We start from the raw sequence: 22930 nt of genomic DNA, 5'->3' as shown, positions 1-22930 counted from the left end.
GGTTTTGGAGTCAGAACATTTTTCTCTATACCACTCTATACCAAAAATCCTTGATGTGCCGCAAAAACAAAAAAGTCAATTTTTTGAAAATGGAATATTAAAAAATTGGCAATATTGCCCATATACCTATATGTATACAGTGAGTGTAATAAGTATTTTGCCTCAATAAAAATTTGAACATTTACAATATATACGCCTAAAACCAGCAAACTAAAGATGTAAAATGAATTATATACGATGGAGTACGTTTGTGGACATATTTAGATCGTATTTCTGCCTGATTCATAGCGAAAGACCTATTGGTCTCGAAGATATCGGCTGAAATATATAACAACCCAAAAATGTTTATCACAAAAAAGTATTTTGCTTTTTATTATTATTTTAGAAAAAATGTTACATAGGACACGTTTGGTCTTTTTATAGTTACCATTGCGGGTAACGACATACTATAAGTGATTTGGCAACGATTCCAATAAACCACGCGAGTATTTTCTTATATTTACGTTCAATACATTTTTTCATTTAATATTTGGTAATTTCTCGTCCTAATCTCAAAATCAGAGAATTAAATATAGTCGTCGCGGCTTCAAAACATTCCAAATATGTTAAGAATAATAAAAAGGAGGTTTTACAAAATATATTGCGAGGACAGGACCTTAAAAACTATTAAAACCAAAATCCGACAAATTATCTAAAAAAATATCGCGAAACCCCATTTTTCTAACTTCGAAAACTTTATAGTTCATTTTTACTGATCTAGGAACCAAAATATACGATGAAAATAGCAATAAGGAGGTCAGATTCAAATATATGGACGGTTTTCTGGCAATAGAAATACATCTTAGCATAATTATAAAGTAGTGTTCAGATACATTGGATATATTTTTGACTGAAATTATAGAGGAATTGCTATATTAAGTGCAAATTCAAAATTGTTCAAAAAATTATTACTTATGCAATTTCGCACAAAGTTAAACCAATCTTAAGTCCACCGTAATAAATGGGTTTATTCAGCGTAATCAAACCGATACAATTCAGTAAAGCTGACTTCAGTAAAGCTTTTTATAGGGTTAACCATGAACATTAAATATATAAGTTAAATCAAATTGGCTTTAGAAAACTATATTGGCCCAATTTTTGATTGGTCAAAACTAAAGTAACTTTTTGATTTTTTCCACTCAGATCCACTCCATAAAAAGAAAAACATCCCGATACCATTATAGGCGAAAATTTTTAGAGTGTGAACCTTTAATATTAAACTTTAATTCATCCGAGAACATAATATTTCTCCACTGGATCGGATTCCAGTTGATATGAGGTTTTAAGAAAGTCAATATGGCGTGTTGTAATAAAATTTTTTTAAAAATGATCTATAAGAAGTGAAATTGGTGTAGGAACCTAAACGTAATAATTATAATGGTAAAATCTACTGAAATTCATAGGTTTTCTGTTTGTACAGTAGAGTTGATTTAGGTTAGGGATCTACGGTTGTTAGTAAAAACCATTCACTCGGAGGCTATTGTCCATTGTGATCATCTCTGATACCTGAAAAGAAAACGGGAAAGAGAAAAGAGTGGATGAGAGGAGAAAATAGTAGGAGGAGTAGAGTTGATTTAGTTTAGTTATCGTATCAAAAATTAAGTCAATTCCTTTTCCATAGATAATTTTTCCTTTCATAATGAATTTTGTATTTATGATTTATTATTTAAACCGGCAATTTATTATTTTTTGTTTTTAATTTCAGATTTTGTAATTATGTTAAGTCCTGGGAATATTTAATATGAAGATTAAACTTAATGTGCATATGTTAACGTGTACGTATACAGTGGTGCTTCATTTAATTGTGGTCTTATGGAGAGTGGTACAAGTCTGTTATGCTGATCAATTAGAATACATATATCCCCCTAAAATTCGCAGTCATCAACAATATAACACATATAAGATTGATTTCAAGAAAAGAGAGTACAATGTTACGATTCCGGAAAATAGTATTGGCAGAACGTATGCTACACCTACGTCCTACGACGAAAAAATTGGCTTAGAAATACCCAATTCATGTAATACAGCTTTTCGAATCATTTCTGGAGATCGAGATAAGCTGTTTAAAGCCGAAGAGAGAACTGTGGGTAATTTTGCTTTTTTGGCGATAAGAACGAGAACTAGCAATGTAGTATTAAATCGAGAAAAAAATGAGGACTATAATTTCAAAGTAAAGGCATTAGTAACATGCATTGAGAATGGTAGCAATATATTACTTGAAGCGGAATGTACAATAAATCTGCAAGTTCTTGACAGAAATGATTTAAGTCCTCTTTTCTATCCTACTGAATATTCGGCTACTATATTTGAAGATATTCCCGTACATAGCAGCATTATCAAGGTGACAGCCGAAGACGCGGATTTAGGGTTAAATGGAGAGATTTACTACAGTTTCTTGGAATCCAATCCATATTTTGTAATCCACGCATCTTCCGGAGTTATATCAAACGTTAGACCATTAATCAATATGGGCGGCACAACTTTGGAAATTACAGTTCTAGCAGTGGATCGAGGTTCCGCAATGCTGCATCACAACCACCAAACTAGCAAGGCCAAAGTTTTGATTAATATTGAAAAGGTAAGTTCGTTTTAATTTTCAATACAATTAATAATTCAAACATTTCCTCTTTGGGTTAAAAATTTATAGAAGGCGTATAATAAAGTATCTTATATAAATAATAATATTTACATATATGCTTAACTAATCGAAATGTTAATTTGTGAGAGTCAGATAAATAATAATCTTATTCCAAAGAACAAAAATATTGCAACAATTTAATTTTAAAATTATGTGGTGAGATTGAGAAAATTATATGAATGCAACTTCATAACCTATGCAAATTTGCGTTATCAATGCCAGAATAATCCTTTATTCGATACAGAAACACGGACATTAATAAAGCGTGACCAATTTTTTATATGACAATCTTTTTTCTAGAAGCGTAAACAGAAAGCTGTGGACAAAATGTAAATGAGTGAACATGCTTTGGCACTGCTATTGTAAATTTTTAATTTTTGTTGTTGTAAAGACCCAGGAAGATTTCAGAGATTGTTTTCTATTGTTAAATTTACAAAAAATTAAATATATGCCTGGGCTTAGCCATGTTGAAGCCACTCAAAGCCGTTGATAGTATTTATCATCGCCTACGTTGCCCTGAAAGTAATATGGCTTAATAACTTAAAAATTTTCGCGTGGATGCAGAGTTTTAGCATCAATAGTAGTCGTTCCTCAATAATTATTCACTTGTTATATGCATATATTTTAAGAACGTTTACAGATACCGACTTCAAAATTTATCAGAAAAACGTAGGTGTAAGTAGTAAACATATAGAAAATAAAAAAGTTTTGTTGGTGGAATCATAAACCGTTAAATAGATTTTACGGGGATTTCATAACATGGAAGTAGCATAAGAATTCATACAGATTCTCACTTCAAAATGTATCCGAGTAACTTAGTTGCAAATACGCACCATCCATATAAAAATGGGCGACCATTGCATTTAATTAATCTACATATAGAAAATAGAAACACTTTGGTTGTAAACTCAAAACAGTTGAAATGGCATCCGATGAAAATAAGATAGTCAAAATAAACTTCCAAAATTCCGCATTGATTCTGAGAAATAGCATCAAAAGTATAAAAGGAAGTAACAAATTGTATCATATCGAGATTTTTCGACTTATAATTTTTGGTTCTATCAGTTGTAATAATAACTACCAGTCCAGTAATTTTGCTAACATCTACACGTTATCAGTAGTAATAATAACCACCAGTTAAGTAATTCTGCTAATGTCTACACTTTTTCTTCTCTTCATCATCATTATGAATCAGTAGAGATGGTATTTACCGGGTAAATACCCAAGGGGTGGGTAAATACCCATTTGCGGGTATTTATTTGGGTATTTACTATATTGAATCGGTAATACAACATCTTACACCCTATTTCCGGGTTTCTGTTATCAAATCGATTTAGAATGGATAGTTTTACGATACTTTAAAGACGTGGGTAAATACTTGGGTAAATACCCGAGTTTTTACCCAAAAATTGGGTATAAACTCATTAACTGCCGAACCACGTGACATAGGCGGCCAACATGGGGTCTCTGGGTCCAAGTTTTGTTATAGCCCCCATATAATCATATCTCCCGATTTAAGGTATTTTTTTTTGTCTATTAGACACATTTTACAACCAAATTGGCTGTAATTTGGCACAGAGTGTTCTTTTTGAGTACAAAATGTCCATGCACAATTTTATGTATGTAGGTCCACATTTACTGGTAGCCCCCATACAAAGGTACTCCTATTTTGAGTATTTACCCAAAAATTGGGTATAAAATCATTAAATGCCGAACCACTTGACAGAGGCGGCCAAAATTTTGCACACATGTTTCTAATGTCAAAGCAAATATAGAAATCCAAAATGGGGTCGTTAGGTCCAAGTTTTGATATAGCCCCCATATAACCATATCTCCCGATTCCCAGTAAGTGGAAGTTCTTATTTCTAAATTATGAATACGGGTAATACGAGTCTGGTATTTCCAAAAATTGTCCGCACCGCATGATAAGGATGAGCGGTAAATTATGACTGGCGACGGGGTTTACCTGTTTTAAATTATGAATGAGGGTAATACGAAGTTGGTATTTCCAAATATTATATCCATCAGCGGTAAATTATGACATAACGACGAGGTTTACCTGTTCAAAATTATGAATGAAAGCAATGGAATCCCCCAACAACATTTTCACTTGCTAAGGCCCATTTCATATGAAAGGACATTTTACACGCAATATTCAAAGAAAGGGTTGAAGGTATCCCGGAAGAGCATTCGTTAAAAAAGAGGCATCGCGCGGGTCAATATACTTTAAAAGTTATTTATGTGGATAATGTCAAACTACATCGTTTGGTAAATGTGGCTGAAATAGTGCAAACGGAAAGTAGAATAAGAACTTCCACTTATACCCAATTTTTGGGTAAATACTCAAAATAGGGGTACCTTTGTATGGGGGCCACCAGTAAACGTGGACCTAGATACATAAAAATTAGCATGGACATTTTGTACTCAAAAAGAACACTCTGAGCCAAATTACAGCGAATTTGGTTGTAAAATGTGTCTAATAGACAAAAAATACCTTAAATCGGGAGATACGGTTATATGGTGGCTATACCATTTTGGATTTTTATATTTGCGTTGACATTAGAAATATGTGTGCAAAATTTTAGCCGCCTATGTCGAGTGGTTCGGCAGTTAATGAGTTTATACCCAATCTTTGGGTACATACATAAAATTTTGCATGGACATTTTGTACTCAAAAAGAACACACTGTGCCGAATTACAGCCAATTTGGTTGTAAAATGTGTCTAATAGACAAAAAATACCTTAAATCGGGAGATACGGTTATATGGGATCTAAATCAAAACTTGGACCCAGGGACCCCATTTTGGATTTCTATATTTGCTTTGAAATTAGAAATATGTGTGCAAAATTTTGGCCGCCTATGTCAAGTGGTTCAGCATTTAATGAGTTTATACCCAATTTTTGGGTAAATACTCAAAATAGGGGTACCTTTGTATGGGGGCTACCAGTAAACGTGGACCTACATACATAAAATGGACATTTTGTACTCAAAAAGAACACTCTGTGCCAAATTACAGCCACTTTGGTTGTAAAATGTGTCTAATAGACAAAAAATACCTTAAATCGGGAGATACGGTTATATGGGGGCTATATCAAAACATGGACCCAGGGACCCCATTTTGGATTTCTATATTTGCTTTGACATTAAAATCATGTATGCAAAAATAACACTTTGTGACAAATTACAGCAAATTTGGTGGTAAAATGTGTCTAATAGACAAAAATACCTTAAATCGGGAGATATGGTTATATGGGGGCTATATCAAAACTTGGACGCAGGGACCCCATGTTGGATTTCTATATTTGCTTTGACATTAGAAACATGTGTGCAAAATTTTGGCCGCCTATGTCAAGTGGTTCGGCAGTTAATGAGTTTATACCCAATTTTTGGGTAAAAACTAGGGTATTTACCCAAGTTTTTACCCACGTCTTTAAGGTATCGTAAAACTATCCATTCTAAATCGAATTGATAACAGAAACCCGGAAATAGGGTGTAAGATTTTGTATTATCGATTCAATATAGTAAATACCCAAATAAATACCCACAAATGCGTATTTACCCAATTTACCGGGGATTTTCCCTTTGGGTATTTACCCACTGCCCATCTCTATAAATCAGTAATATTGCATTCTCTGACTTGATCTAGGTTTGTTTAAAATACTAAGATATGTACAGTTGACCTTGGTTTTATCCAGAACGTAAGGAGACTGTTTAGATTTCTCTTAACCCTTTCAGTGTCAAAAAATTTGTTGGAATTTTGTTGGAATAAAAATCTAAAATTTTGTACTTAAAATCATATGAAGGCACCGAGTTTAGGAAAAAAAGCAATTCTTATTTTAACCCTCGGACAGTCTTGTCTGTCTTTCATCAAAAACAAGGACATCAATTGTAACGGTACATAGGAAAACCGAAAAATTACAAAGGAAGAGTGTAATTTTAAATGTCGAATATATTCGACAAAAACACTGAAAGGGTTAAACCTTTGCTATAGAATTTACCTTAATTGAAAACTAAAATTTTAACAATATTCTTACTGCATACAGATTGGTTTCTTTTTAAACACTGCTGTATGTCCTTTTTTCATTCTGCTTCATAGGGAGTACATAATAGTACGTTTACATTGTACCGGATTTATTGTCAATTATATTCACCGGCTAAAAGTTCTAATGCAAATATATTGTAAGATTGGTGTAATGGGAATGAAAGATTGTATTGGTCGTTGAACAATTAATGAGAAACGTGTGACATTGAACTATTAGGATTGATTGAGACAACTCAAGCCATTTTTTTATTATTACAACTGTTAGAATTAGACAAATATATATAAATATTATATAAAATTGTATATTTTAATCTATTGAATCGAAACAAATACAAACAACACGAATATTTTTGCTGATATTATACTACGAAATATCTGTAGTCGAACATTAATGTTGGATTTTTGGACTACCGATATCTTACTTATCAATATATATATATATATATATATATATATATGGGAAATTACAAAAATCTTTTAAATTCCTTGAATTCTGAGGTTTGCAAGGTTATAACTCGCGAAATATGAACATATTGCATATTATTAAAATGCATTTTTTTTTAAATGAAGTGTTCTTGTCAAAATCTTAAAATATTGGTAATAAATAGACCTCGGATTTTTGCATATTTTTTGTGCTTTATCCGATTGGACTCAAATTTTGTATTTAGGCGTTTCATGCTCCATTTGATCGATATTTGGAGTCATGATAAAAATATGCAAAAAATATGCAAAATATATGCAAAAAATATGTAAAAAATATGCAAAATATGCACGGTATGCTAGGTCGATTTGCGATAAATATGCGAAATATATGCAAAAAATATAGGGAAAAATATGCTAAATAGGCAAAAATATGCAAAATATAAAAAAACTGCAAAATATGCAAAAATATGCAAAATATGCAAAAATATACAAAATCTGCAAAAAATATTCACGGTATGCTAGGTCGGTATGCGATAAATATGCAAAAAATAGCGAAAAATATGCAAAAATATGCAAAATATGAAAAAAATACAAAATATGCAAAAATATGCAAGAATATAAAAAATATGCAAAAATATGACGAATATACAAAAATATTCAAAATATAGGCAAAAATATGCAAAAATATGCTAAATATGCAAATTATGCAAAATGTGCAAAAATATACAAAATATGCAAAATATAGGCAAAATATGCAAAAATATGCAGAATATGCAAAAATATAAAATAGCACGGTATGCTAGGTTGATATGCGATAAATATGCAAAATATAGGCAAACAAAAGCACGGTATGCTAGGTCGCAATATTAAAGATAGAACTTTGAAATTTTACACATATATTATTATTACTTCTAGGATGCTTGGTATTGGAAATGGGATATATCGGTCCACGTTTTAGTATATCCCCATATAACTGTTCATATACGTTTGCATGTTTTTTACGTATATTTAGCAAATTTTTTATTATGCCCCAAATATCTAACAGTTGAACCATGAAACGCATACATACAAAATTTGATTTCTATAGTCCTGATTTAGATTAGGCGAGTTTACTTGCGGCAATTATTATCGTTCTCTTTTGAACTTGCTTCATGCGTCTATACAAGGCAATTCAGTTTCAAAAAATATTTTTTTTTACATTTTGTGACAATGTTCTGGATTGGTATTTCAAATTACTGGCACTGCAAACAAAATACACAAAACTAATTGCCAGAAAATTTCGGTACTGGCAATTTTTTTTCAAATTCTATTCCCCTTGGCCCTCTCTCCTGCAAACAAAGACTTGCCGCAAGTAAACTCGCCCAATCTAAATTGAGACTTACTGACACTACAAACAAAATTCGAATTGCCAGAAAATTGCCGGTACGAGCAATTTTATAATTTCTGTTCCCCTTTCCCCTCCCTCCTTCAAACAAAGACTTGTCGCAATTAAACTCGCCTAATATAAATTGGGACATAGCGTAAAAATAATGAAAAGCAATTCTTATTTTAACCCTCGGACAGTTTTGTCTGTCTTTCACCAAAAACAAGGACATCAATTGTAACGGTACATAGGAAAACCGAAAAATTACAAAGGAAGAGTGTAATTTTAAATGTCCGGAAAGGGTTAAACCTTTGCTATAGAATTTACCTTAATTGAAAACATTTTAACAATATTCTTACTGTACCGGATTTATTGTCATATGGAGTATTATATTCACCGGCTAAAAGTTCTAATGAAAATATATTGTAAGATTGGTGTAATGGGAATGAAAGATTGTATTGGTCGTTGAACAATTAATGAGAAACGTGTGACATTGAACTATTAGGATTGATTGAGACAACTCAAGCCATTTTTTTTATTATTACAACTGTTAGAATTAGACAAATATATATAAATATTATATAAAATTGTATATTTTAATCTATTGAATCGAAACAAGTACAAACAACACGAATATTTTTGCTGATATTATACTACGAAATATCTGTAGTCGAATATTAATGTTGGATTTTTGGACTACCGATATCTTACTTATCAATATATATATATATATATATATATATATGGGAAATTACAAAAATCTTTTAAATTCCTTGAATTCTGAGGTTTGCAAGGTTATAACTCGCGAAATATGAACATATTGCATATTATTAAAATGCATTTTTTTTAAATGAAGTGTTCTTGTCAAAATCTTAAAATATTGGTAATAAATAGACCTCGGATTTTTGCATATTTTTTGTGCTTTATCCGATTGGACTCAAATTTTGTATTTAGGCGTTTCATGCTCCATTTGATCGATATTTGGAGTCATGATAAAAATATGCAAAAAATATGCAAAATATATGCAAAAATATGTAAAAAATATGCAAAATATGCACGGTATGCTAGGTCGATTTGCGATAAATATGCGAAATATATGCAAAAAATATAGGGAAAAATATGCTAAATAGGCAAAAATATGCAAAATATAAAAAAACTGCAAAATATGCAAAAATATGCAAAATATGCAAAAATATACAAAATCTGCAAAAAATATTCACGGTATGCTAGGTCGGTATGCGATAAATATGCAAAAAATAGCGAAAAATATGCAAAAATATGCAAAATATGAAAAAATACAAAATATGCAAAAATATGCAAGAATATAAAAAATATGCAAAAATATGACGAATATACAAAAATATGCAAAATATAGGCAAAAATATGCAAAAATATGCTAAATATGTATATTATGCAAAATGTGCAAAAATATACAAAATATGCAAAATATAGGCAAAATATGCAAAAATATGCAGAATATGCAAAAATATAAAATAGCACGGTATGCTAGGTTGATATGCGATAAATATGCAAAATATAGGCAAACAAAAGCACGGTATGCTAGGTCGCAATATTAAAGATAGAACTTTGAAATTTTACACATATATTATTATTACTTCTAGGATGCTTGGTATTGGAAATGGGATATATCGGTCCACGTTTTAGTATATCCCCATATAACTGTTCATATATTTGCATGTTTTTTACGTATATTTAGCAAATTTTTTATTATGCCCCAAATATCTAACAGTTGAACCATGAAACGCATACATACAAAATTTGATTTCTATAGTCCTGATTTAGATTAGGCGAGTTTACTTGCGGCAATTATTATCGTTCTCTTTTGAACTTGCTTCATGCGTCTATACAAGGCAATTCAGTTTCAAAAAATATTTTTTTTTACATTTTGTGACAATGTTCTGGATTGGTATTTCAAATTACTGGCACTGCAAACAAAATACACAAAACTAATTGCCAGAAAATTTCGGTACTGGCAATTTTTTTTCAAATTCTATTCCCCTTGGCCCTCTCTCCTGCAAACAAAGACTTGCCGCAAGTAAACTCGCCCAATCTAAATTGAGACTTACTGACACTACAAACAAAATTCGAATTGCCAGAAAATTGCCGGTACGAGCATTGTACCGGATTTATTGTCAATTATATTCACCGGCTAAAAGTTCTAATGCAAATATATTGTAAGATTGGTGTAATGGGAATGAAAGATTGTATTGGTCGTTGAACAATTAATGAGAAACGTGTGACATTGAACTATTAGGATTGATTGAGACAACTCAAGCCATTTTTTTTATTATTACAACTGTTAGAATTAGACAAATATATATAAATATTATATAAAATTGTATATTTTAATCTATTGAATCGAAACAAATACAAACAACACGAATATTTTTGCTGATATTATACTACGAAATATCTGTAGTCGAACATTAATGTTGGATTTTTGGACTACCGATATCTTACTTATCAATATATATATATATATATATATATGGGAAATTACAAAAATCTTTTAAATTCCTTGAATTCTGAGGTTTGCAAGGTTATAACTCGCGAAATATGAACATATTGCATATTATTAAAATGCATTTTTTTTAAATGAAGTGTTCTTGTCAAAATCTTAAAATATTGGTAATAAATAGACCTCGGATTTTTGCATATTTTTTGTGCTTTATCCGATTGGACTCAAATTTTGTATTTAGGCGTTTCATGCTCCATTTGATCGATATTTGGAGTCATGATAAAAATATGCAAAATATATGCAAAAATATGTAAAAAATATGCAAAATATGCACGGTATGCTAGGTCGATTTGCGATAAATATGCGAAATATATGCAAAAAATATAGGGAAAAATATGCTAAATAGGCAAAAATATGCAAAATATAAAAAAACTGCAAAATATGCAAAAATATGCAAAATATGCAAAAATATACAAAATCTGCAAAAAATATTCACGGTATGCTAGGTCGGTATGCGATAAATATGCAAAAAATAGCGAAAAATATGCAAAAATATGCAAAATATGAAAAAATACAAAATATGCAAAAATATGCAAGAATATAAAAAATATGCAAAAATATGACGAATATACAAAAATATGCAAAATATAGGCAAAAATATGCAAAAATATGCTAAATATGTATATTATGCAAAATGTGCAAAAATATACAAAATATGCAAAATATAGGCAAAATATGCAAAAATATGCAGAATATGCAAAAATATAAAATAGCACGGTATGCTAGGTTGATATGCGATAAATATGCAAAATATAGGCAAACAAAAGCACGGTATGCTAGGTCGCAATATTAAAGATAGAACTTTGAAATTTTACACATATATTGTTATTACTTCTAGGATGCTTGGTATTGGAAATGGGATATATCGGTCCACGTTTTAGTATATCCCCATATAACTGTTCATATACGTTTGCATGTTTTATACGTATATTTAGCAAATTTTTCATTATGCCCCAAATATCTAACAGTTGAACCATGAAACGCATACATACAAAATTTGATTTGTATAGTCCTGATTTAGATTAGGCGAGTTTACTTGCGGCAATTATTATCGTTCTCTTTTGAACTTGCTTCATGCGTCTATACAAGGCAATTCAGTTTCAAAAAATATTTTTTTTTTACATTTTGTGACAATGTTCTGGATTGGTATTTCAAATTACTGGCACTGCAAACAAAATACACAAAACTAATTGCCAGAAAATTGTCGGTTCTGGCAATTTTTTTCAAATTCTATTCCCCTTGGCCCTCTCTCCTGCAAACAAAGACTTGCCGCAAGTAAACTCGCCCAATCTAAATTGAGACTTACTGACACTACAAACAAAATTCGAATTGCCAGAAAATTGCCGGTACGAGCAATTTTTTAATTTCTGTTCCCCTTTCCCCTCCCTCCTTCAAACAAAGACTTGTCGCAATTAAACTCGCCTAATATAAATTGGGACATAGCGTAAAAATAATGAAAGCACACAAATTCGAGGTGTATTTTATAAAAATTTAAAAAATTACCATGATTAAAATGATTGCATATGTGAAATATGTTGCTCATATTTGCATATATTTTGCTAATTTTTTGCCTATATTTTGCATATTGTTACGAATATAACTTTCGATTTAAGATGAATTCCGTTAATTTAAGAACAACAACAACTACTGCATAGATTTTTCTACATCCTTCCATTTCCTCTTTCATTTTCTATTTTGTTATTGACGTACAATTCTTGTTAAACGTCATAATTGATGATCGCTTAATTCCTCTTTCTTTGTTACTCCCTCGCCTGTATATGTGTTGTTGTTATTGTTCACTCAATGTAATTCCTCTTTCTTTGTTACTCCCTCGCCTGTATATGTGTTGTTGTTATTGTTCACTCAATGTAAGTTTGTATGTGTTTGTTGCATTGGTAGATTGTTCGTAATCTAGGTGTTACCAGATCGTCTAGAAACTTCTGTAGCGACAGGCAAGGCTCATATAAATAGGGGAATGGCAAGGCAGTTAGTCAGTTGTGAATCTGATCGCGAATTGAAACCGTCAAGTAAAGTAAAGTGCAAAGTAAAGTTGTGTCATAAAATCATTGTAATATTCGTAATCAGAAAGAACCCGCGTTTTATTTAGTACGAACTGTATTGGGAAATAAAACAACGTCTACATGGGATTAAGTAAAATCCAAGAACGTAACAATTGGTGTCGGAAGTGAGATTACGATAATACTACGATGAAGTTTAAGGATCTACGAGTGGAAGACTTGAAGAAGGAGCTCAATCAATTGGAATTGTCCTCTACTGGCAACAAGGCTGAACTACAAAAACGTCTGTTGGATGAGTTCGAGTGCGTGGTATGAACATCGATACATATGAGTTTGACAGTAAGGATGAAGTGGATTTATCGGAAATGGGCGAATCCAACGGTGGGGAAGTCTCGTCAGTAGCTGCCAGAGGTGACGATTTAAGAGAAATGCTGGCTAAAATGTTTGAGGAAAATTCCAGAAGGAGCGAAGAATGTTCGAAGAGAATTCCAGAAAGTTAGATGAACTCAAGGCAGAGAATTGTAGAATGTTTGACGAAAATTCGAGAATAATGAACGAGAAACTCGAGAACATTACAGAAGTTATTGGAAGGAGAGGGGAAACCGTGGAGGAAATTAAAGAGTTGGATAAGAAAGTGCAGTCGGTTGACGAGAAGATTCTATCTGTGGATGAGAAATTTCTGGCCCACGGCCACAGGTTTACGAATCTGGAGAAGAAAATGTCGGAGCTGGAAATCAAAGGTGGTCCGGTGCGAGTTCCTGATAACACACTAAAAATCAAACCTCCTGTATTCGACGGCTCTACGTCATTCAATGTTTTCAAGTTACAGTTCGAGACAGTGGCTTCTAGAAATTCGTGGAACGACAGCGACAAAGCGGTTGCACTACTTCTTGCATTGAAGGGCAGTGCTGCTGATGTTATACAGAGTATTCCTGTCGCTTCTAGGAACAACTATGAAGATGTTATTGCTGCACTGGAACGTAAGTACGGTGGCGAACATAAACAAAACATCTACCTTATGGAACTAAGGGGAAGAGTACAGAGGGCAAAGGAGACGTTACAAGACTTTGCAGCGGAGGTGGAACGTTTGGTGCTACCGTATGAAAATCGAAACCTTTGTGAATGGCATACGTGACCCTGAGATTAAATGTGCAACATATGCGTCACCAAAAGCGTCATTTGCCGAAACCGTGTCGTTTGCCCTTGCCCAAGAGACGGCAAGAATAATTGTTAAGCCCCAGACCCACAAGATTCGCCAACTGGAGACCGAATGTTGCGAACCCAAATCTCTCGTTAACTCGATCAAGGACGCCATGAGCCAGGTAATAGAAGAAACAAAGTTAGTAGGGATGACTAAGCCCAGGATTAGATGCTACAACTGCGATAAAGCAGGTCATATTCCGCGCGAATGCAGAGCTAAGCGCAAACGATCCAGGTCATCGTCACCACCTCCAACGAAAGATAGTAGAAGAATGGCTCAACAGTCCACCAATGAGTCACCGTTAAACTATATCGAGCCAGTCCAGCAGGGCATGAACTGGCTCCCATCGACGATGACCCCACAATCTCCATAGCAATAGTACAACAGAAAAGTCACAACCTAACAACAACTGGGTACATCAATGGTGATAAGCGAGTTCTGACGTTAGATACTGGCGCATCAAATCCATTATAAGATCAGATCTGGTAAAGGGAAAAATAACGCAACTTAATGGAGTCAGACTGCGCACAGCAACGGGGGAGCCCGCGGCAGTACACGGCAAGATTACCCTGAGACTAACTATTGCCAATAAATCGGAGAATTACGAGTTTATAGTTGCCGATATCGTAGAGGTATCAATCTGGTATGAATCTGGATATCAATCTGGATATGAAAGAGCGTGTGATGACCTGGTCTAACGTCGAAATTCCGTTAAACGTGGGCTACGATGAAAGTACACACATTAGACGTCTGACTACGGACCATCCAGAGATAATACCGCCCTGTGCCGAAGCAATAATATGGGCACCAATGAATGGAGATTGTGGAGCCGAGAAGTTGTGGGTGGTGGAACCAGCAGAAAACATAAACAGTAACATCCTAATAGCGAATGCCCTGGTAAAAAGCAACAAGGACGGATTGATTCCTGTTAGAGTTTTGAACCTGTCAAACAAGCAAGAGTAAATTTGCCAATTTTCCGATGTTGGACAATGCACACCAGCTGAAGCTGTAATTAATTTGGAAACTAGCACCGAAAAGCCAGCAGCCATGGAGAAGAAGCACCATAAAAGAGTGGACACACCAATTATCACCTTCCGAGAGGAACAAGGCTAAGCAGCTATTATGAAATCCATACAGCAGACGCGAGACCTATTAAACAGCCTCCAAGAAGTGTTCCCCTGGCAAAAAGAGCCGAGGTCCAGAAGCTGATAAGTGAAATAGAACCACCGTCAAGTCCATGGTGCTCCCCAGTGGTCTTGGTCAAGAAGAAAGACGGAAGCACCCGATTTTGTGTGGACTACCGAAAGTTGAATGATGTCACCAAGAAAGGCAGCTATCCGCTCCCAAGAATCGACGACACATTGGACACATTAGCCGGGACGTCATGGTTCTCCACCCTCGACTGCAGAGTGGGTACTGGCATGTAGAGATCGCCGAGAAAGATAAGGAGAAAACAGCGTTTGGCGTTAATGGGGGTCTCTGGCAGTTCAATGTCATGCCCTTCGGACTCTGCAACGCCCCGGCTACATTTGAAAGGCTGATGGAGCGTGTGTTAAAAGGGCTGCAGTGGAAGTCGTGCCTCATATACCTGGATGACATCATAATCATGGGACGCAACTTCGACGAACACATCAAGAACTTAAAGGGTGTTCTACAGCAGCTTTCGTCTTCAGACCTCAAGTTAAACCCAAAGAAGTGCAGTCTCTTCCAACGAGAGGTGAAGTTCCTGGGGCACCACGTGACGCCGGAGGGCATATCGACGGATAATGAGAAAATTCAAGCCGTCAGAGATTGGCCGCAGCCCCGAAATCTCCATGAGCTGCGAAGCTTTCTGGGTCTCTGCACCTACTACCGTCGATTTGTCCCAAATTTTGCCAACATCGCCGCCTGTCTACACCGCTTGACGCAAAAAGGCCAGAGGTTTCAGTGGGGCAACGACCAAGAAGAGGCATTCAGTAAACTCAAAGACATGCTATGCAGAGCCCCCATTTTGGCATACCCTATACCTGGCGGCAGGTTTGCTCTGGACACAGACGCAAGTGCGTGCGGCATCGGTGGCGTCCTTTCTCAGGAAATCGACGGACAGGAAAAAGTCATCGGATACTACAGCCGGACATTGTCGAAACATGAGAGGAATTACTGTGTGACGAGGAGAGAGCTGCTTGCTGTCCTTGAGAGCGTTAAACACTTCCACAAATACCTATATTGCCAGCATTTCCTGCTGAGGACCGACCACGCTGCTGTCCAATGGTTGCTGCAGTTTAAGAATCCGGAAGGTCAACTAGCCCGTTGGATCGAGAGGCTCCAGAGTTATGACTTCAGAATCGAGCACAGAAAAGGCGGAAAACACGGTAATGCTGATGCCCTGTCTCGTCGCCCATACAAGGTAGAATGCAGGCATTGCTCAAAGGCTGAGTGTATAGAGAATATCGTTGATGTCCGACTATTGCAGTTTGAGTCGGGTGAAGATTGGTCGACGGAACAACGAGGGAATCCCATTCTGGGCAAAATAATTTCGGCCATAGAAACGGGAAAGCGACCTAGTCGCAAAGAAATTACCTCCGAAAGCCCTCTTTTAAAATCCTATTGGGCCCAGTGGGACAGTCTACTTATAATAGATGGTTGCTTATATCGCAAATGGGAAAGTGTGGAGGTAAATCTCACCGGAACTTGATCGTCGTCCCAGACTCCAAAATAAGAGATGTCTTGTCGGAGTTTCACGATGGGCCAAGTGGAGTACATCTTGGCATAGCAAAAACCGCTGAAAAGATAAAGCAGAGATTCTACTGGGTCGGCTGTCAAAAATCCATTGCCGACTGGATCGCCAATTGTGAAAGGTGCATAAGAGCTAAAGGTCCAACACGGAAGAGTCGAGGCTACATGCAGCAGTATAATTCAGGAGCCCCTTTTGAAAGAATCGCAATGGATGTAGCTGGGCCGTTCCCAATAAGTGACTCTGGGAACCGGTATGTCTTAGTGGTCATGGATTACTTCAGCAAATGGCCAGAGGCTTATGCTATCCCAAATCAAGAAGCCATGACAATTGTGGATGTGTTCAGCAAAAATTGGATTTGTCGCTATGGTGTTCCATCGGAGGTTCATTCCGATCAAGGTAGGAATTTTGAATCAGCGTACTTCAAGGAAATGTGTGACTCCTACGGAATCAAGAAAACCAGAACGACGCCCCTACATCCACAATCAGATGGCATGGTGGAAAGATTCAATCGCACCCTGGAAGAACATCTACGGAAAGTGGTGGACAGTGGCCAACGAGACTGGGATGAGCATATTCCAAAGTTTTTACTGGCTTATAGATCGGCCATTCATGATTCCACATCCCGGACCCCAGCCAAAGTTCTGTTCGGAAATGAATTAAAGCTACCTGGCGATTTGATATTCGGTGCTACCCCAAACGACGATGTGAACCAAGATGAAGATAGTCAAAACTCTTTCAGTAAAGTCCACGATGCAGTTCGCCATCGAATAAAAATGGTTAGCAACCGCATGAAGGCAAGGTACGACCGAGCGGCAAATACCGATGGGTTTCAAGAAGGGCAACTGGTACTATTGTTCAATCCACAACGGAAAAAGGACTATGCCCCAAATTGCAAACACACTGGGAAGGACCCTACAAGATTGTTACGAAAATAAATGACGTCGTTTATCGCATCCAGAGGAGCGACAGTCCCAGGTCGAAGATGAAAGTTATACATTTGGAGCGGCTGACCCCCTACGGAACGGGAACTGTGCCTATTCGGGACGAACAGGCTTAAGCAGGGGGCAATGTTACGAATATAACTTTAGATTTAAGTTAATTTAGATGAATTCCGTTAATTTAAGAATTTGAATTGTAACGTAAATTTCTACTACGCAGTTTATTCGAATAACTTCACAACAACAACTACTGCATAGATTTTTCTACATCCTTCCATTTCCTCTTTCATTTTTTATTTTGTTATTGACGTACAATTCTTGTTAAACGTCATAATTGATGATCGCTTAATTCCTCTTTCTTTGTTACTCCCTCGCCTGTATATGTGTTGTTGTTATTGTTCACTCAATGTAATTCCTCTTTCTTTGTTACTCCCTCGCCTGTATATGTGTTGTTGTTATTGTTCACTCAATGTAAGTTTGTATGTGTTTGTTGCATTGGTAGATTGTTCGTAATCTAGGTGTTATCAGATCGTCTAGAAACTTCTGTAGCGACAGGCAAGGCTCATATAAATAGGGGAAAGGGCAAGGCAGTTAGTCAGTTGTGAATCAGATCGCGAATTGAAACCGTCAAGTAAAGTAAAGTGCAAAGTAAAGTTGTGTCAATAAAATCATTGTAATATTCGTAATCAGAAAGAACCCGCGTTTTATTTAGTACGAACTGTATTGGGAAATAAAACAACGTCTACACGGGATTAAGTAAAATCCAAGAACGTAACAATATTTTATGCATATATTTTGCATATTTATTGCATATATTTTGCATATTTATTGCATATCGACCTAGCATACTGTGCATATTTTGCATATTTTGCATATTTTTACCTATATTTTGCATATTTTGCATAATTTTGCCTATTTTCTGCATATTCTTGCATATTTTTGCATATTCTGCATATTTTTGCATATTTTGCACATTTTTGCATATTTTGCATATTCTGCATATTTTTGCATATTTTGCATTCTTTTGTATATTCTGCATATTTTTGTATATTTTTTGCATATTTATCGCATATCGACCTAGCATACCGTGCATATTTATTGCATATTTGGCAAATTTGGATATTTTTGCATATTTTTTTTATATTTTGCATATTTTTGCCTTTATATTGTATATTTTTTGCATATATTTATCGCATATCGACCTATCATATCGTGCATATTTTTTGCATATCTCGTGCATATGCATTATATGCAAATATGCAAAAAATTAACAAATATGAACCCTTCAAATAATTCTAAATCCTTTGAAACGAATTTGTGTTCAATCAGAATTTCGATATCTTCATTATTAAAAAATATGCAAATATGCAAAATCCGAGGTCTAGTAATAAATAATAAGTTGCGTGGAAGCTGTGATGGTGGTAATGTAAAAAAATGGGTAAAAATGTGTTGAAGGAGTTTTTTTGTGTTCCTTCCTGATTTGTGGCTAAACTACACAACGCACGTACATGTGATCAGTGACTAAGTTGGAGAATACCCCATGGACAATATGGTTCTAATGTATGATTTTTCGATATAATCACTGCATCCACACAAAATGGATGCTAACATTTTGAAGCCGGATTTTCGGTGTTTTTTGAATTTTTCTTATAATTAGGGCGCGCATCCAGATAATGGACTAAACTAATTATAGGAATGTGCTCACCGTAGCTTCTTTGCGATTGGGTTCCAAAGACGAGAATTTGGTGCGTAATTTTTTATGAAAAACATATTTTTTGAGTCTAAAATTAAGAAAGTCCATTCAAATTCCGTGGAACCCCGCGTGATTTTAGTTTTTTTACGTGTCGGATCTAATGAGCCCATCCATGTTCAATTCCGCCCAATAAAACGGCGGATATAGGTACCTTGAATTTAGGAAAAACTGCAAAAACTTATTTTGACTAATTCGCGTATATAATTGCGGTTTTCTTCGAATTGAATTTACATGCATTCATGCTTGTATTATCATATTCGCGAATCTGCATGAAAATAGATCGAAAATATATCGATACGTGAATAATATGCGTATTTTATCCAAAATCGATTGTCTAGGCACATCCGGGGTTCTTAACCGATCCTTTTAAAATAGGTGTCTTTTTGTGTATTTTCATAGGAGATTACTGAAAGTGCATCGAGCGGCACACTTTGACCGCCAAATTAAACATCGAAAAATTCATAACTATTGAAAGACATTGATTCGTTTTATACGAAAACCGCATGCGAAACAACAAATTTCCACGAATACGCGAATTGCATGCTTTTAAATATTGATAATTTTTATGTATTGTAACTGCAATATATTTAGTCATTTTTACAGTCGAAACTGTTATCAGATGAATATACCGATATTTAACAATCATCTAAAAGAATTTGAAGAAAAAAGCGTCGCATATTTTAGAAGATTAAGGCAAAATCGTATTCCCTTAACCATACTAAAAAAATCGAAAATTCAAAAAACATTTCGATTTAATTAAAAAAATAATTTATTTTATTTTCAGATATCTTCATGCTTCTATTTGTTTTTTCGCGACAATTTAGCCGTAATTCAATGTGATTTGACAAGTATGCAAAGAAAACAAATGTGTTTAACTATTTGTGGAGAAATTCGCGAATAAAAACAAATCATGAATGTGCTCGCCAAAAATTTTTTCAAATTTTTTTTTATAGAATTTTAAAAGTATTTTCTAATTTCCCATATATACATTCAAAAAAATCATCTAACGAAGAAAAACAAAACTAGGAATTATCAAATCAAATATTACAGTAAGTTTGGTAGAAGGGTCAAATATCAAATCAAATAATAACCTTCTTTTAAACAGCATATAAGTAGTTTTCATCGTAAACTAGTGTAGATTTTTTAAACGCTTCTTTCGTTAACTTAAAACTTTGCAAAACCTTTAATGAGGAATTTAAATATTGATATACAACACACTTATTTGAAAAATCTAACGCGATTTCTGGGAATAAGAAAATATTACTATGTGCGTTATGTTAATGTTAATTTTATTAACATTTATCACTTCATCAGAAGAGGTTAATAAAAATTATAAAGGACCCATTTTGTTTTAAAATTATTTTGTACACGAACGCGCTAAATTAAATAAAATTATAATATATTTCATTTCTGTTTATTGCGTATAATATACAAGAGTTGTTACATATGATATTAGAAAATAAGAGTTTAGGAATATTGTGGGATGAGAAGTTTGAGAGAGGTTCGAAGAATAAATTAGCTATGCATCAAACACGAACCAATTAGCAAGATGAGTTGCATTAAAGACGCGAAGAAGTAAAGACGTTCTTAAGACGACTCGCATAAACGACGATTATATTTCATACGTTCTTTTATCTAATCATTTTTATTGTTTTAATTACAAATTGCCTTTAATAAACGTGAATTAAACATTATATTATTTAACCCTAGACAAAAACATTGTTTCATTAATAAAGAATCCGTCAAATTTGTGGACTCAACCGGAATTGTGTTATGTAAAATAGTGTGTCGTAACAAATGTTTAAAAATAACTGAGGTTATGTTAACCAATCGTTTAATTTGTATAATTGTCAAACTTGTAATCCTTACGTGTATAAATCTCCACAGACTATTTAAATAATATTCTGTCGGTCCGGTACGGTTTATAAAATTCTATGTGAAATACAACAACAAAAAGACTTTAACATTTCTTTAACCTTGAAACCCAAAAAGAGCATTATACATAAAAAAACGTGTTGCAAATAAGTTTGAGAGAAAAGGTAATATATAACAACAATGCCGACTCTAGGAGATTTTGACGTCATTAGCTACAATTTATCTACGTCCAAACGCACAATAATTACTGCACTACACAAATTCATATTTGGCGAACAAGGAGATCAATCAAACAGACGACGATTACGCAATTTTGAGGGGTTTGATTACTCAGAGGACAGTACCAAGTATGAAGAGATGGTAAACTATGTAAAAGAGAACTTGGCAACGGCTGCTTTAGTTTCTATTTGTAACCTGTTGTGTTTGAGCTACGACGTGGATGATTTGTGTGCTCACATATTTTCGAATTTAAAGAGATGAATGCTGTTAATGAACAACGAAGATAATGATGATGAGTGTCAAGCAAATGATGATGATGCAGAGAGTCAAATATAAACCGACGATGAACGTAGATCGACCAATGATACCAAAAGAAATATGTTCGAAGTTGGAAGTAGAAGACAATGAAAATAATACCGTTACTCCAAAAATGCAAATCAGAGTCCGTATGCATAAAAACAACAACAACTATCGAGACGATGAGGAACATTATAAACGCACAGCGAATGAAGCACAAAATAAACAAGAGAATATTAGTTGTCTTAATGAGGTGTTACATGTGCCAAAATTCACAATGAACACACAATAAGACACAATAAGAACATTCGATGGAAGTAGTAATTTGTCAATTCGTTCGTGGTTGAAAGAATTTGAAGAGAACGCCAATATCATGGGATGGGATAAATTTCAAATGTTCATCTTTGCAAAACGATCATTTAAAGGCTTAGCAAAATTATTTATATCAAGTGAGAGAGGTATAACGTCATATTGTCAGTTGAAGCAGGCTTTGTTACATGAATTTGACACGGTGGTGAATAGTTGCCAACTCCATAAAATGTTAGTAGAAAGAAAAATGTTGAAAAATGAGAGCGTTCAAGAATATTTCTTACACATGAGAGAAATTGCATCAAGAGGTTTGATTGAAGAAAGAGCGCTTATTCAGTATGTAATAGAAGGTATTAGAGATTCAACGGTCAATAAAACCACAAATAAAATTGAAAAGTCTGAAATTAAATGCTATAATTGTGTTGGAAAAGGTCATACATCAAAAAATTCCGCAATGCTAAAAAGGGACAGAATGCTTTGGCTGCAACAAATACGGCCATATTTCAACCAATTGTCCATCAAAACCAGACATGAATGTTCGTCGAATAAGTACAGATAA

At 34.4% G+C, this 22930-nt stretch overlaps 1 protein-coding gene across 1 annotated transcript in view; it reads left to right on the top strand.

Moving 5' to 3' along the window:
* The first annotated feature begins 1780 nt into the window (after positions 1–1780).
* The window catches only part of LOC133324972 (fat-like cadherin-related tumor suppressor homolog), a 117973-nt gene continuing 96823 nt past the window's right edge, over positions 1781–22930 (top strand). The window contains exon 1 of the mRNA XM_061533795.1: positions 1781–2617. Coding sequence (XP_061389779.1) covers positions 1781–2617 — 837 coding nt within the window. The remainder of the gene's footprint in view (positions 2618–22930) is intronic.

The sequence above is a fragment of the Musca vetustissima genome, unplaced genomic scaffold (genome assembly GCF_032173495.1).
Source record: "Musca vetustissima isolate MV318-11 ecotype Yass unplaced genomic scaffold, APGP_CSIRO_Mvet_v1 utg4668, whole genome shotgun sequence".
Taxonomy (NCBI): Eukaryota; Metazoa; Arthropoda; class Insecta; order Diptera; family Muscidae; genus Musca; species Musca vetustissima.
This window is presented reverse-complemented; position numbering and strand designations above follow the sequence as displayed.